Source organism: Narcine bancroftii, unplaced genomic scaffold (genome assembly GCF_036971445.1).
Source record: "Narcine bancroftii isolate sNarBan1 unplaced genomic scaffold, sNarBan1.hap1 Scaffold_552, whole genome shotgun sequence".
Classification (NCBI taxonomy): Eukaryota; Metazoa; Chordata; class Chondrichthyes; order Torpediniformes; family Narcinidae; genus Narcine; species Narcine bancroftii.
The window spans coordinates 1746-14486 of record NW_027212089.1 but is presented as its reverse complement, the minus strand read 5'-3'; the positions used below and the strand labels follow the sequence as shown (position 1 = coordinate 14486).

Genomic DNA, 12741 nt, shown 5'->3' with positions numbered 1-12741 from the left:
TGCAGCCGCTGCAACCGTGTCTGCCTGTCCATCGGACTTGTCAGCCACAAACGAGCCTGCAGCTGACGTGGACTTTTACCCCCTCCATAAATCTTCGTTCGCGAAGCCAAGCCAAAGAAAAGAAGGCCCAAACCATTAGTAATATATCTTTACCTGGCTAGGTTCCTCCAGCATTTCTGTCTTTTGACTTCAATCACAGCATCCGCAGACTTGCGTGTTTCACTTTGAAACCATTTTCTAATGGGCTGCAAAGTTGAAGCTGGAATTTACAGCTTATTTTCATGGTGAAGCTTTTAAAAATTGGTATTTTATCTTTTCCTTTGCTGAAGTTCTGTACCTTTGCATCCTTCAGAACTCATTCAAATAGCTCTTAAAATGAGGTAAAACTTTGAGTGCTGCAATGACGAGTCAGCCATAAGACCATTGCATCAGGGACTTCTTAATGTCTCGCTCAAAACTCCATTGGACATCAAACGGATAGAGATCACAAATAAGAAGCATGTTGTGCACTTTTCATCCTGACTTAGGAGAGTTGAACGCAACTAAAGTGCCGCAGCTGCAAGTGAACTGTTGTTAACCTAAAGTTGAACCATGGGCCTTCTTAACTTAGATGGGGAAGCAGTATTTTGAAGTTTCCTTTTAATTCACTTTCAGGAATGATCCAACATCTCATATTTTTAAAATTATTTTGATTTATCCTGAATCACCTATTTTAGGTATGTGCAGTCACTTGACCATTTTCTAAATCAAAAATCACAAGTTAAAAAAAGCTACATGCATTTTAAATATTCAAGAACATTCTTTAAGGACTTTTGTTCTTAAAAGTTGAAAATTTGATATTTGTTTTCTTTGCTCTTCACCAAGAACCATAAAGATAAACAATATAGATAATAAACCTTCACCATGTGAAGGAGCCAGGCATGCAATGTGTTGATCCTTGGTTCTGCTAGAATTGTTTGTTTACACAAAAGGCAAGGGAGCATATACTAGTAGTAATTAGAGTTTTTTTTCCCCTATTTAACTTGCTTGGTGGTCCACTATTCAGAGCTCAATCATTATGATCTCACATCAGAAGCTGGCACCTAAATGGCTGAGTCTTCCAATAAGCAATACTGCCAAAATAAACTCTTAAACCCTATAGCCATTGTAGCAAGGAGCTGATCAGTCTGCCTGTGACTGAGATAGGATAAATAATGACAGATCTGTATATACAGATATTCTTGCTCATCATTTTGTGAGGGAGTTGTTTACAGGAAGCTAGCAGGAAGTTTAATGCCATTTTAAAATAAAACAAACCAAGGTTTAAGGTTTATTTCTGAAGCTTGGAGTTGATGAGTAGAAAATTTGCAAAATGATGGAGTGGTGTTAGTGAATCAAAAAATCAGGGGTAGGTCCTCTGCAATTATCTGTTTTAAGAATTTGGTTCAGAAACACTCTGAACCTAGGAATTTACCACTCATTGGTCATTAATTTTTCATTACCATTGTTTCTCAGATTAATTTCAACTATTTTCTTTTCTGACATAATATTTGTTTCTCTGGGGTGTCTTCACTCTGTTCATTTCCAGGCTCCTCAATTGCTTTATTTTGTATTATATTATTAATACTGTGAGCTTTTAAGAGACCCATCTGATTTTTGGTCACCCTATTTTACCTGATCTAACTTTTTTAGTTGTTTTTACAAGCCTCTTTTCCATCCCTTTTCTTATTTTTAGTTCTAACTGTGCATTGTTTCAATCTTGTTTCTTTGTTTCTATTCGATTGGATATCTACCACTTTTGTATTTTGTTCAGTTTCTTTTAGTTTTATTTGTTCCTTGTTTCTCCAGGTATGTGTTTAATTTTTGTAAGTAAAACTCTCATTCCGAAGGCAGTAAGCTGTTCTGTGCAATTTCTTTGAACATCTACCCATGATGAATTTTACTCTGCAGTTTTTACCTTTTTCAGTGGAGTTGGCCATGTCAAATCTAGCATAGAAGAAATTGTTTTATGACTCCTTTCAGGCACACCACTGAACTTGGTCACACCATGAGCATTATTGAATTCTGTCAAACTATGTCATTATTGAACAAGTGTTCAAGGAGCATTCGGTTGCAAACCAACATTAATTGCTATAAAAAATTGCATGTATTTTGACAAGTTAATTTAACTATTCTTTAACTATTCTAATCTATATTGAAATTGAAATTCTACACAAAAAAAATCATTTTCATATTAGCCGATTGTTCCTGCATCAGCTCCACAAAAAGTAATCAGTCTGTTTCTTCCTCGTCCTCTTCTACTGTAGTCCTGAAGCCTATTCTCTCTCATATACATTAACTTCAGCTTTTGTTCTGTTTGCCAATGAGGGGTGATTTCCAAGAAACAACCTACCAGCAGTTCATTAGGATGTGAGAAAAAATCGGCTCACCAAAAGGAAACCTATATAGTAATAGGAAGAGCGTGGAAACTCCATATATAGAGCACCTGAGGTGATGATTGAACCTCGGTCCTGGAGCTGTGCCATCATACTATCCACCAGAACCAAATCACTGACTTTTCCAGCATATGCAATTTTTAAGAATTTTCATTTAATGTTGAGTATGATTATTCTTTTAACATCACTATTCTCTGCCTTGTGGTATATCCTCTCTTTGTACACTATTGGACATATCTCAATGCTCCTCTGTTCAACCTTTTCTATTTAATGATTTGTCAAGACCAGTGGTTCTCAATCTTTTTCTTTCCACTCACGTACCACTTTAAGTATTCCCTATGCCATAGGTGCTCTGTGCTTAGTAAGGGATTGCTTAAGGTGGTATGTGAGTGGAAAGAAAAAGTTTGAAAAGCACTGTTTTAATCATACCTAATTGAATTGTTATGTGCATGGTTTCATAACTCCAAAGGAAATGGGCCCATGGCAATTTTTCTAAAGCAAAATATTTCAGTAACAATTGGGTCTAGAGCAGTGATTCTCAACCTTCCTACTCACATACCACCTTAAGCAATCCCTTACTAATCACAGAGCACCGATGGCATAGGAATTACTTAAAGTAGAATGTGAGTGGAAAGAAAAAGGTTGAGAACCAATGGTCTCAACACTAAAAGGAAATAATAAAGACTTTAATCTATGAATGCAAAACTTGCCCATCTGCTGCACTGCGGCGTTGTTTACTACTTCATTTTTATACAAATGACAAAGTTCTAAAAGAAAAATAGGTGTCCAATTTGCTTACTAATAAATGGAAGATGAAACTTCTTACCAATGATGTTCCTTGGGAGAATAAGTAGAGGCATAGCAAACTAAACCAAATGGGATTTGAAATTAAAGAAACACACAGAATGCTGGAGGAACTCAGTGGGTCAGGCAGCATCCTTAGAAGGCAATAGATCTCCCACTCTGCAATCCCTGCTTTATGTTGCCTTCCATGGATTCTGCCCAAACTGCTGATTTCATCCAGCATTTTGTATGTTTTCCAGCATCTGGAGTCTCTCTTGTTTGCCTCGGTTGGAAATTGTACCATTTTGATGGTTAAAAGGAAAGAGCAAGAACTGTGACTATGTATGAAATTATGTAACTGTTACAATATAGGACAGGACCCAAAAAAACCCTCTGTCAGCTGCAAGCCGGCCATTCCCTTTCATTTCCCCATTCTTAACCAATAAACCCTGCATATTTATTTTCTATCCAGTTCCCCTCTTAAAAGCCCTGATTGTAGCTATGGTGGAAATCGTATCGGTCATTGGAGTCCAGATCTAATTGGCCTCTGCTCTTAAAAAAATAAACATTTTTGTCATTCCAGGGTCTTTGTCCAAAGCTTTAAATATTTCCTGTTTGATTATGAACAACCTAATAATGGAACCAACTTTCCTCAATCTATCCTATCAAATTCTGTAATGATCTTGTTCACCTCTTAACCTTCTTTACATCGAGAAACACAACTACAGCTACTTCTCTCTTGGAGAGTGGTTTCAACTACATGACATGTATGATGTGTTGAAAAATCTGCCATTCTGCTGATCATACCATGAATGCCTGCAATTGTGACCAGATGCTGAAGCATTTAGTATCCTATAACTATAATCTTCCTCTGTTCCAATTACTGAAGACAGTAGGTCTTCAGTTGCTGAGGGCTGCATTTTAAAATTTTATCGGACACTGTATCGAAGGTGAGGACAATTTGTATCATTTCTGGAATTTAAGTTGTTATATCCATACGTGAACCAATATTCTAATGCACACTCAAGAGATGATAATATTTGCTGAAACCGTGACCACACAAAAATAAACAAGTTACTGGTGTCATTTAATAACACTTTTGATAAATATCTTCATCAACAGGTGATGTATCATATGTTGAACATTGAGTGGGTGTGGAGGGGGGTGGTGAAGGAGGGAGGGAAGGGAGGGGGGAAAAGGGGAGAAAATGACTCTGTGTATATTCAAGAGGGAAATGTTTGTGTGTATTTTGGTCAGTATGGTTCATAGTGTGAAAAATAAAAAAAATTTAAAATACAGGTGATAATTGTTTGGATTGGATTTACACTGTTTATTTTTTATAAACAGGGAATGTTTGATGAATTGTCTTTGCCAAATTATTTTGCAACAATTAGAAGAGGGAGGGGAACAATGGTAGAAAAGGGAGAAGAAAACATCAGCCATGATTTGAATGGCAGAGCAAACCCAATGGGTCCAATTCTGCTCCTATGTTTTAAGGAAGTACATCTAGTTTTGGAGTCCTGGCTTGATTTCTGGAACTAAATGATTCTTGTTTCCATATTCATTATATTCAGCTGTTTATTGAGATTTGAGTGCCACTGCTAAGGCCAGCATTTATTTCCCATCTTTAATTGTGCTTGAGAAGTTGGTGGTGAGTTGCTTTCTTAACCTGCTACTGTTTTTCTAGTAAACATACGGGACAGTGCATTTGGGTAAGGAGTTCCAGAATATAAACATTACAATAAAGAAGGGCAGTAAATAAATTTCCAAATTGAGATCATGTGCATTTTGGAAGGGAGCTGAAATTTCTGGTGTTCCCACATACCTATTGTACTTGTCCTTTGAGGTAGAGATTGCAGGTTTGGGAGGTGCTGTATGAGTAGCCACTGTGCACCAATGGTGGAAGGAAGGAATATTGGGGTGAATAGTGATCAAACCCTTTATGCCCCCAGAAACACAGAAATGCTGGAGGAACTCAGTAGGTCTTGCAGCATCCATGAGAACAGGGCTCTTTGATGCCATATTCAGTCAAATGCTGCCTTGATTCATTTTCACCTTGCCTTTGCTGTCGCAGAGCAGCAGCAATCATACCACCCAACACACCCTCTGTTCTCGCTGCTACCATCAGGAAAGATTCAAGGTTCAATTTAGTGTCATTGTAATAAAACAGTGTCATATTACACGAAATTGCTTTTGCCCACTTGTAAGGCAGACAGATTTGCCATCAGCAGAAATTATCTGAAGCCCCTCTTACAGTCAGAGAAAGAGAATCCCCCCCAGAGTCATTGAGTGTCCATAGATTCCCCCCCCCCCCCCACCAGTGCTTCCGCAGCCTCCATAGCCACACACAGCCAGTTAAACCATTTGCAACCTGAGCTCCAGATCCGAACCTCCAACATGGTCAAGAACCTTTCAGCATCTTAAGCATGCCCTCACATCCTGGTTCCGATACCTGGTACCCCTTCAGCCAATTTTGAACTAGTCTGCAGCGAGTCTCACTCGCTGCTGTCTCTCCCCCTCCCCTCTCTCTCTCCCCCTCCACTGTACCAGCACCATGAAAAAAAAATGCCGTTTGTTGGAGCTTTCTGGATTTTAGATGTCCGGATAAAGGATTGTATACCTCTATTTACATTTCTGGCTTGTTTTTAGAATTCTAAGTAAATGATTGTACAAGGTCTTTATTCGACACAACAACCATACATTATGGATAATCTATCTTTTGGAAAATATCTGGAAAAAAACTCTCAGAATTCAAAAGTGGGTTGAAGTTTTATATGATATGGGAGCTTATTGTCTTACAGATAAATACAATGTAACGATGTACCAAAATTATTACTTGCTGCAGCAAGTAAATTAAATTGCCATAATTAATTTACCATACCACAATTAAATTATCATACTACTCCATGAGACAGAAAATCACCATACTACTCCATGAGACAGAAAATTAAATTACCATAATTAAATTACCATACCACAATTAAATTACCATACTACTCCATGAGACAGAAATATACCATACTACTCCATGAGACAGAAATATACCATACTACTCCATGAGACAGAAAATTAAATTACCATAATTAAATTACCATACCACAATTAAATTACCATACTACTCCATGAGACAGAAATATACCATACTACTCCACGAGACAGAAAATTACCATACTACTCCATGAGACAGAAAATTAAATTACCATAATTAAATTACCATACTACTCCATGAGACAGAAAATTACCATACTACTCCATGAGACAGAAATATATCATACTACTCCATGAGACAGAAAAGTACCATACTACTCCATGAGACAGAAAATTAAATTACCATAATTAAATTACCATACTACTCCATGAGACAGAAAATTAAATTACCATAATTAAATTTCCATACCACAATTAAATTACCATACTACTCCATGAGACAGAAATATACCATACTACTCCATGAGACAGAAAATTAAATTACCATAATTAAATTACCATACTACTCCATGAGACAGAAAAGTACCATACTACTCCATGAGACAGAAAATTACCATACTACTCCATGAGACAGAAAATTAAATTACCATAATTAAATTACCATACTACTCCATGAGACAGAAAATTAAATTACCATAATTAAATTTCCATACCACAATTAAATTACCATACTACTCCATGAGACAGAAATATACCATACTACTCCATGAGACAGAAAATTAAATTACCATAATTAAATTACCATACTACTCCATGAGACAGAAAAGTACCATACTACTCCATGAGACAGAAAATTACCATAGTACTCCATGAGACAGAAAATTACCATACTACTCCATGAGACAGAAAAGTACCATACTACTCCATGAGACAGAAAATTACCATACTACTCCGAGACAGAAAAGTACTATACTACTCCATGAGACAGAAAAGTACCATACTACTCCATGAGACAGAAAATTACCATACTACTCCATGAGACAGAAAAGTACCATACTACTCCATGAGACAGAAAATTACCATACTACTCCATGAGACAGAAAAGTACTATACTACTCCATGAGACAGAAAATTACCATACTACTCCATGAGACAGAAAATTATCATACTACTCCATGAGACAGAAAATTACCATACTACTCCATGAGACAGAAATTAAATTACCATACCACAATTAAATTACCATACTACTCCATGAGGCAGAAAATTAAATTACCATACCACAATTAAATTACCATACTACTCCATGAGGCAGAAAATTACCATACTCCATGAGACAGCAAAAGAGATAATAAAAATAAAAGGATAGATAAATAAATACTCACAGTTGTAGTTAGTGAAAAAATGTGATGTTCCAATAGTGTAGAGAGATCCAAGCACAAAGACAACAGCAAATGATTAAATATAGTTTTGGTTGTTACAATTAGTTCCTTTCAACATTGAAAGGGGCATGAATTCAAAGCTCTGGAGAACTACATACAGGTATTTGGAATGGGGCACATCATAAATGACAAAAATGTTGCTGCATATTGAAACATTTTTTTTAGGGGGAATTCAGACCCTCGAAACTGATGTCTTTCACCACTGTGTTAAGAGATGGCTTTTGGCAAATATTGGTGTGTATTTGTGCGACTATCATTGTCTTGGGTTGAAAGCTGGTTTCATTCGTATTAAGTGGGTTTGAACCCAACCCTTGCCTAATAGAGACCAAATCCAAACTGAGGTTTGTGATGAAGCAATAAACTTAATGCTCAGCACTTTTCTCAATGATTTAATTATATGGAAACCACACTATATTTGATTGTAATTTAATGCAGACTTGTACGTAAATGAAAATGATGGTCATTTGTTGTATTTTTCAGATGCTGCATACAGGGCAGTGTTATTTGTAGCAGAGCTGTAATTGAAAAGGGGGCGGATCTCAAGGATTGTCTATTGGGAAGTGGACAGCGCATTGATGCTAAGTGTAAGAAATTTTGTTCATGCACACTATTTACTTGTGAGCAGAAGCTGTGTAGAATGAATGCTATGATGAACTTGACAAGCTTTTTGACATGTTTTAGGTGTTTTTTTTTCTCTCTATACCATCCCATGAACAGAGCTAGAACCTGATGATTCATTTCCAAACTCCTATAACATCACATTAAGCCATCTACAAGGATGAAACCGTTCAAAGGTTTTCATTTTAATGATACAGTTCTTTAGAACCCCCTTGTGCCATATGAAACCCGTGCGGCACAATTGCACCAAATTAACCTACCAACCCCATATGTATTGGAGTGTGGAAACAAACTAGATCATGCGGAGAAAAGGCGCGCAAGTCATGGAGAGAATGTGCAAACTCGTTACAGACAACTTTGAATTCCAACCTGGGTCACTGGCTCAGTTATAGCATTGTGCTTACCTTTCCCCTACAATTTTCATTTTATATTTATGTTTCATATCTTCAGTTATTACAACACGGGAGCCAATATCACATTAAAGTTACTCTTTTCAACACTTCCATGGATGATTCACAAATGAAATACAAGGTCAGACAGTGTACGGTCTTGCACTTGGGTAGAATAAAAATAAATGGGTAGGCTATTTTTTAAATGGGGAGAAATTTGAAAATACCAGATGCAAAGGTACCTGGGGAGTCCTTGTGCAGGAATAGCCTGAAGGTAAACTTGCATGGTGAGTTAATGGTGAAAAAGGCAAGTGCAATGCTGGCATTTATTTCAAGAGGAATAAAATATAAGAGCAGGGATATGATGTTGAGGTTTTGTAAAGCACTGGTGAGACCTCACTTGGAGTTTTGGGCTCCTCTTTTAAAAAGATGTGCTGACATTGGGAGGCTTCAGAGGAAGTTCACAAGGATGATTCCGCAAATGAAAGGGTTATGTGAGGAGCATATGACGGCTCTTGGTCTGTACTTGTTGGAATTTAGGAGAATGAGATGAGTAATCCCCAGGTACCTTTGCATCTGGTATTTTCAAATTTCTCCCCATTTAAAAAATAGCCTACCCATTTATTTTTATTCTACATTTTGAATGTAGATATAGAAAGGTTGATTCCCATGATTTCAGCGTCTTGGACAAGATGGCACAACTTCAGGGTTGAAGGGCGTCCACTTAGAACAGACATGTGGAGGAATTTCTTTCAGCCAGAGGGTAGTAAATCTTTGGAATATTTTGCCACAGGTGGTTGTGGAGGCTGGGTCGATAAGGCAGAGATTGATAGGTTCTTGATTAGCCAGTGCATCAGATGTTATGGAGAGAAGGCCGAGCAGTGAGGCTGAATTGGAAAATGGATCAGCTCGTGATTACATGGCAGGGCAGTCTTGATGGGCTGAATAGCCTATTTCTATTCCTATGTGGATTCAGAGCTTTATGCAATTGACTATTCATCGCATTCATGAGCACATTAACTATTGTTATTGTTATTGCAATCCATAATTTAAATTACTTTTAGTTATTAACTTGGGTATTACTCTAGAAATTAAAATGTCAGGTAGAATACATCTTCCAATATTTAAATGTACAGTGCTTGTGTTTGCATAATATTATTATTTCAAAGGACCTCACTTAGACTTGTCATATATTCTTCAACATGCAAGAAGACTTGTTACCAAGCTACCTTTTAACCAGGTTTTAGTGTGATATTGAACTGATAAGCCCTGGCTTGCTCTTTTTTAATGAGTAAAAAACTTTTCTTTTGCAATCTTTATCTTCATTTTGTAGTGTCTATGCACTATTATTGAGATCAGGCATTTGGTAATTTTTTTGCATGTAAAATAAATACCAATTTTTTTTTGTTTTAGAGATTTAGAGATTTATTTCCAAGATTTAACTTCCAAAGCAATATAGTTGAACCTGCTTCCAGTTGCCAAATCTACTGCGTTCAGTGTTTAATAGCTAGCACACTAAAAATGTTGAAAATTTTATTATATATTTATATAAAGATGCAAATTGTACAAACACTGTTCAGTTTAATTGAAAAGTGTTGAAATTATTTTACAAATAATTACAAGTTAAGAACAATATTTAGAGCTTTATTGTTTTCAAACAATGTATTAGTTAAACATAATGGTATAAATAAAAGGTTTAGAGGAAATTTAACTTTTTATGAAACAATTAAACATTTACTTTTCAGTAAATATATTTGAAAGCTGACAGAATTAGCCCGACCACGTTCTTCAACCAATCGTGGAGCACTCAAACGTTGGTGTGCTTCTTCCTCTCATCTACTCTGCACTCAGTTTTATTTAAAGGAAATATAATAAAATTGGGTGTTTATAGCAGGTGAAATCTCTTGGTAATTATGGTGTATATTCAAAGAATTATTTTTCAAAACTTTATTAAAAATAATAATTTAAATATAACTGGCCCAAGAGACTAACCAAATAGCTCAAGTGCTGACTGAAATTCTTCAGAAAAGAAAAATTATTACGCAGATGAATTTAGCTGATTATAATTTTTAATCCAACATTAGTAAGCCTGGATAAATTTGTTGAAATGTAAAAGTTTTGTGGAATTTCTACCGGCCAAGATGTTAATCTGATCAAAAGCTAAGACCAACCTAGCATAATAAATTTGGCACAAACAATGTCAATCTCTTTCCTTCACTAGGTATTCCATGGCCCAGCATAACAGAAGCTCTAACAAAACCACAGAATATTATTTATACTGAATAGTACACTGTGTGCATTTTAGGGTGGGGGTTGTAGCCCGTAGGAAAAAAAAAACACCTGTCACGATGAGAACCAAAGAACCTGGGAGTAAAATTGCCATGGTCATTGGTTTTGTAGTCTGGTATTGACTGTGAGTGGTATACATCATTTAGAAGCCTAAACATTCATGTATTATTGCATGAACAGGATAGAAAATGTCCTTTCAAAATGTGCATATTATTTTTCAAGAAACAGTCCAGTCCCATAATGAAACAGAATATTTTCATATCATTTGCACATTAAGGTCCAAAGCCTTAATGACAATTGGAAATCTCAAAGAAACAATAGGTAGGTGTTTTACTATTTGTTGGGATGCAGAGCAAGATGTGCAAGATTGAAATTCAGGATATCGTCTGCTTTTGCACATTTCTAAGTCTGATGGGATGTTTCTGAGTCCTTGCTGTTGTTAGCTTCCCAATTGGAGACCTCAAGTCAGAAACAATAGAAAATAAAGTAAAATTGATTTGGTATATTGAGTAATTCAGCATTTTGATGTCAAAAATGTATGCAAATTATTAGTTTGGGATCTGAGCACTTTTAATAGAGTCTCTACTTTCAACCTGAGTAAACCCTAGGAGGTGAAAATAAAGAAAAAAAACATGGCAGATGCTAGAAATCTAAAATCAAATCAAATAATGTTGGAAATGTTCAACAAGTCAAGCCACGCCTATGAGAAGAGAAGGTGAGTTAATGTTTCAGTCCATAGATTGTTTTGCCAGATAACCATATTTACAGCTTATCCCCTGTAGTCACCCAGTTTTATCAGAACCATTCCCCCACCTCCTCCCTACAACTTAACAAGTTTCTTCTGTCTCCTTTCCAGTTCTGACAAAGAGTCCTCAACCCAAAACTAACTCTGTTTCTCTTTCCACAAATGGTGGTAGGCTTGCTGAATATTTTAAATTTAAATTTAGACATACAGCATGGAAGCAGTCCCTTCTGTCCCGTGAGCCCATGCTGCCCCATTACCCCAGTACATTTTCAAAGGTGGGAGGAAACTGGAGCACCCGGAGGAAACCCATGCAGAGCATACAAACTCCTTAAAGACACCGCTGGATTCAAACCTGGGTAGAGGAACTGTAATAGTGTTGAGCTAACTGCAACACAAGCCATGCCACCCAGCATTTTTCCAGCATGTTTTAAAAATATTAAAACCAAGGAGAAATTTTTCAGAGCACTGAAAAGAAGTTTGCAAGCAAAATATTGGTATATGTGCTCAGTTAAAAGGAATCCAGATTGTTTTCTGTTCTTTGAGTATCCAGGAAACTTTAATATGCTTTTATTTTGCAGCATTGCAGTAACCGGAACCTTGCAACTCAAGTAGTAGCATGCAAATGAAAGACAAAACACTTTGTAAATAGACTAACGAGTTGATATATTTTGCTGGAGAATTCTGTGTTGTTGCAGGTAGATGTGCTTGCCCCTTCAGCTTCGTGTATGATTGTTGTGTATCTGTTGAGGTAGCTGTGTTTTTCCTGGACCAAAGTCATGACATAGATGGCAAGGATAGATTGCATTCTCTGGTCCATCTGACTGTCAGGACTAACCAATATGCTACCTTTTCATTGGATGTCAATCTTCAACTCTGCTGTGACAGCAACATTGGGCTTCTATTTTTTTCTGAGTGACTGTACACTTATGCCCCTCTCAAAGTACCAGAATAGAACATCCAGTTTTTTTTTTAACTAATAATACAAATAAATCTCACTTTAATTTCCATTTGGACCATTCTAATCTCCTTTGGAACACATCTGGTTCATAAAGCACAAGGGAGAGATGGCGTGAATAGGCCTGGGGGATGATTTTGTGAGAGATGAGTAAAACTAATATGAAAGATGAAGAAAA

General features: G+C 36.6%; 1 protein-coding gene across 1 annotated transcript in view; it reads left to right on the top strand.

Moving 5' to 3' along the window:
* The window catches only part of LOC138750988 (translation initiation factor eIF2B subunit gamma-like), a gene marked incomplete at its 5' end in the record, with an annotated part of 42551 nt that extends 34026 nt beyond the window's left edge, over nt 1-8525 (top strand). The window contains one exon of the mRNA XM_069913081.1: nt 8048-8525. Within this exon, the coding sequence (XP_069769182.1) occupies nt 8048-8297 (250 nt within the window). The remainder of the gene's footprint in view (nt 1-8047) is intronic.
* Nucleotides 8526-12741: the final 4216 nt, after the last annotated feature.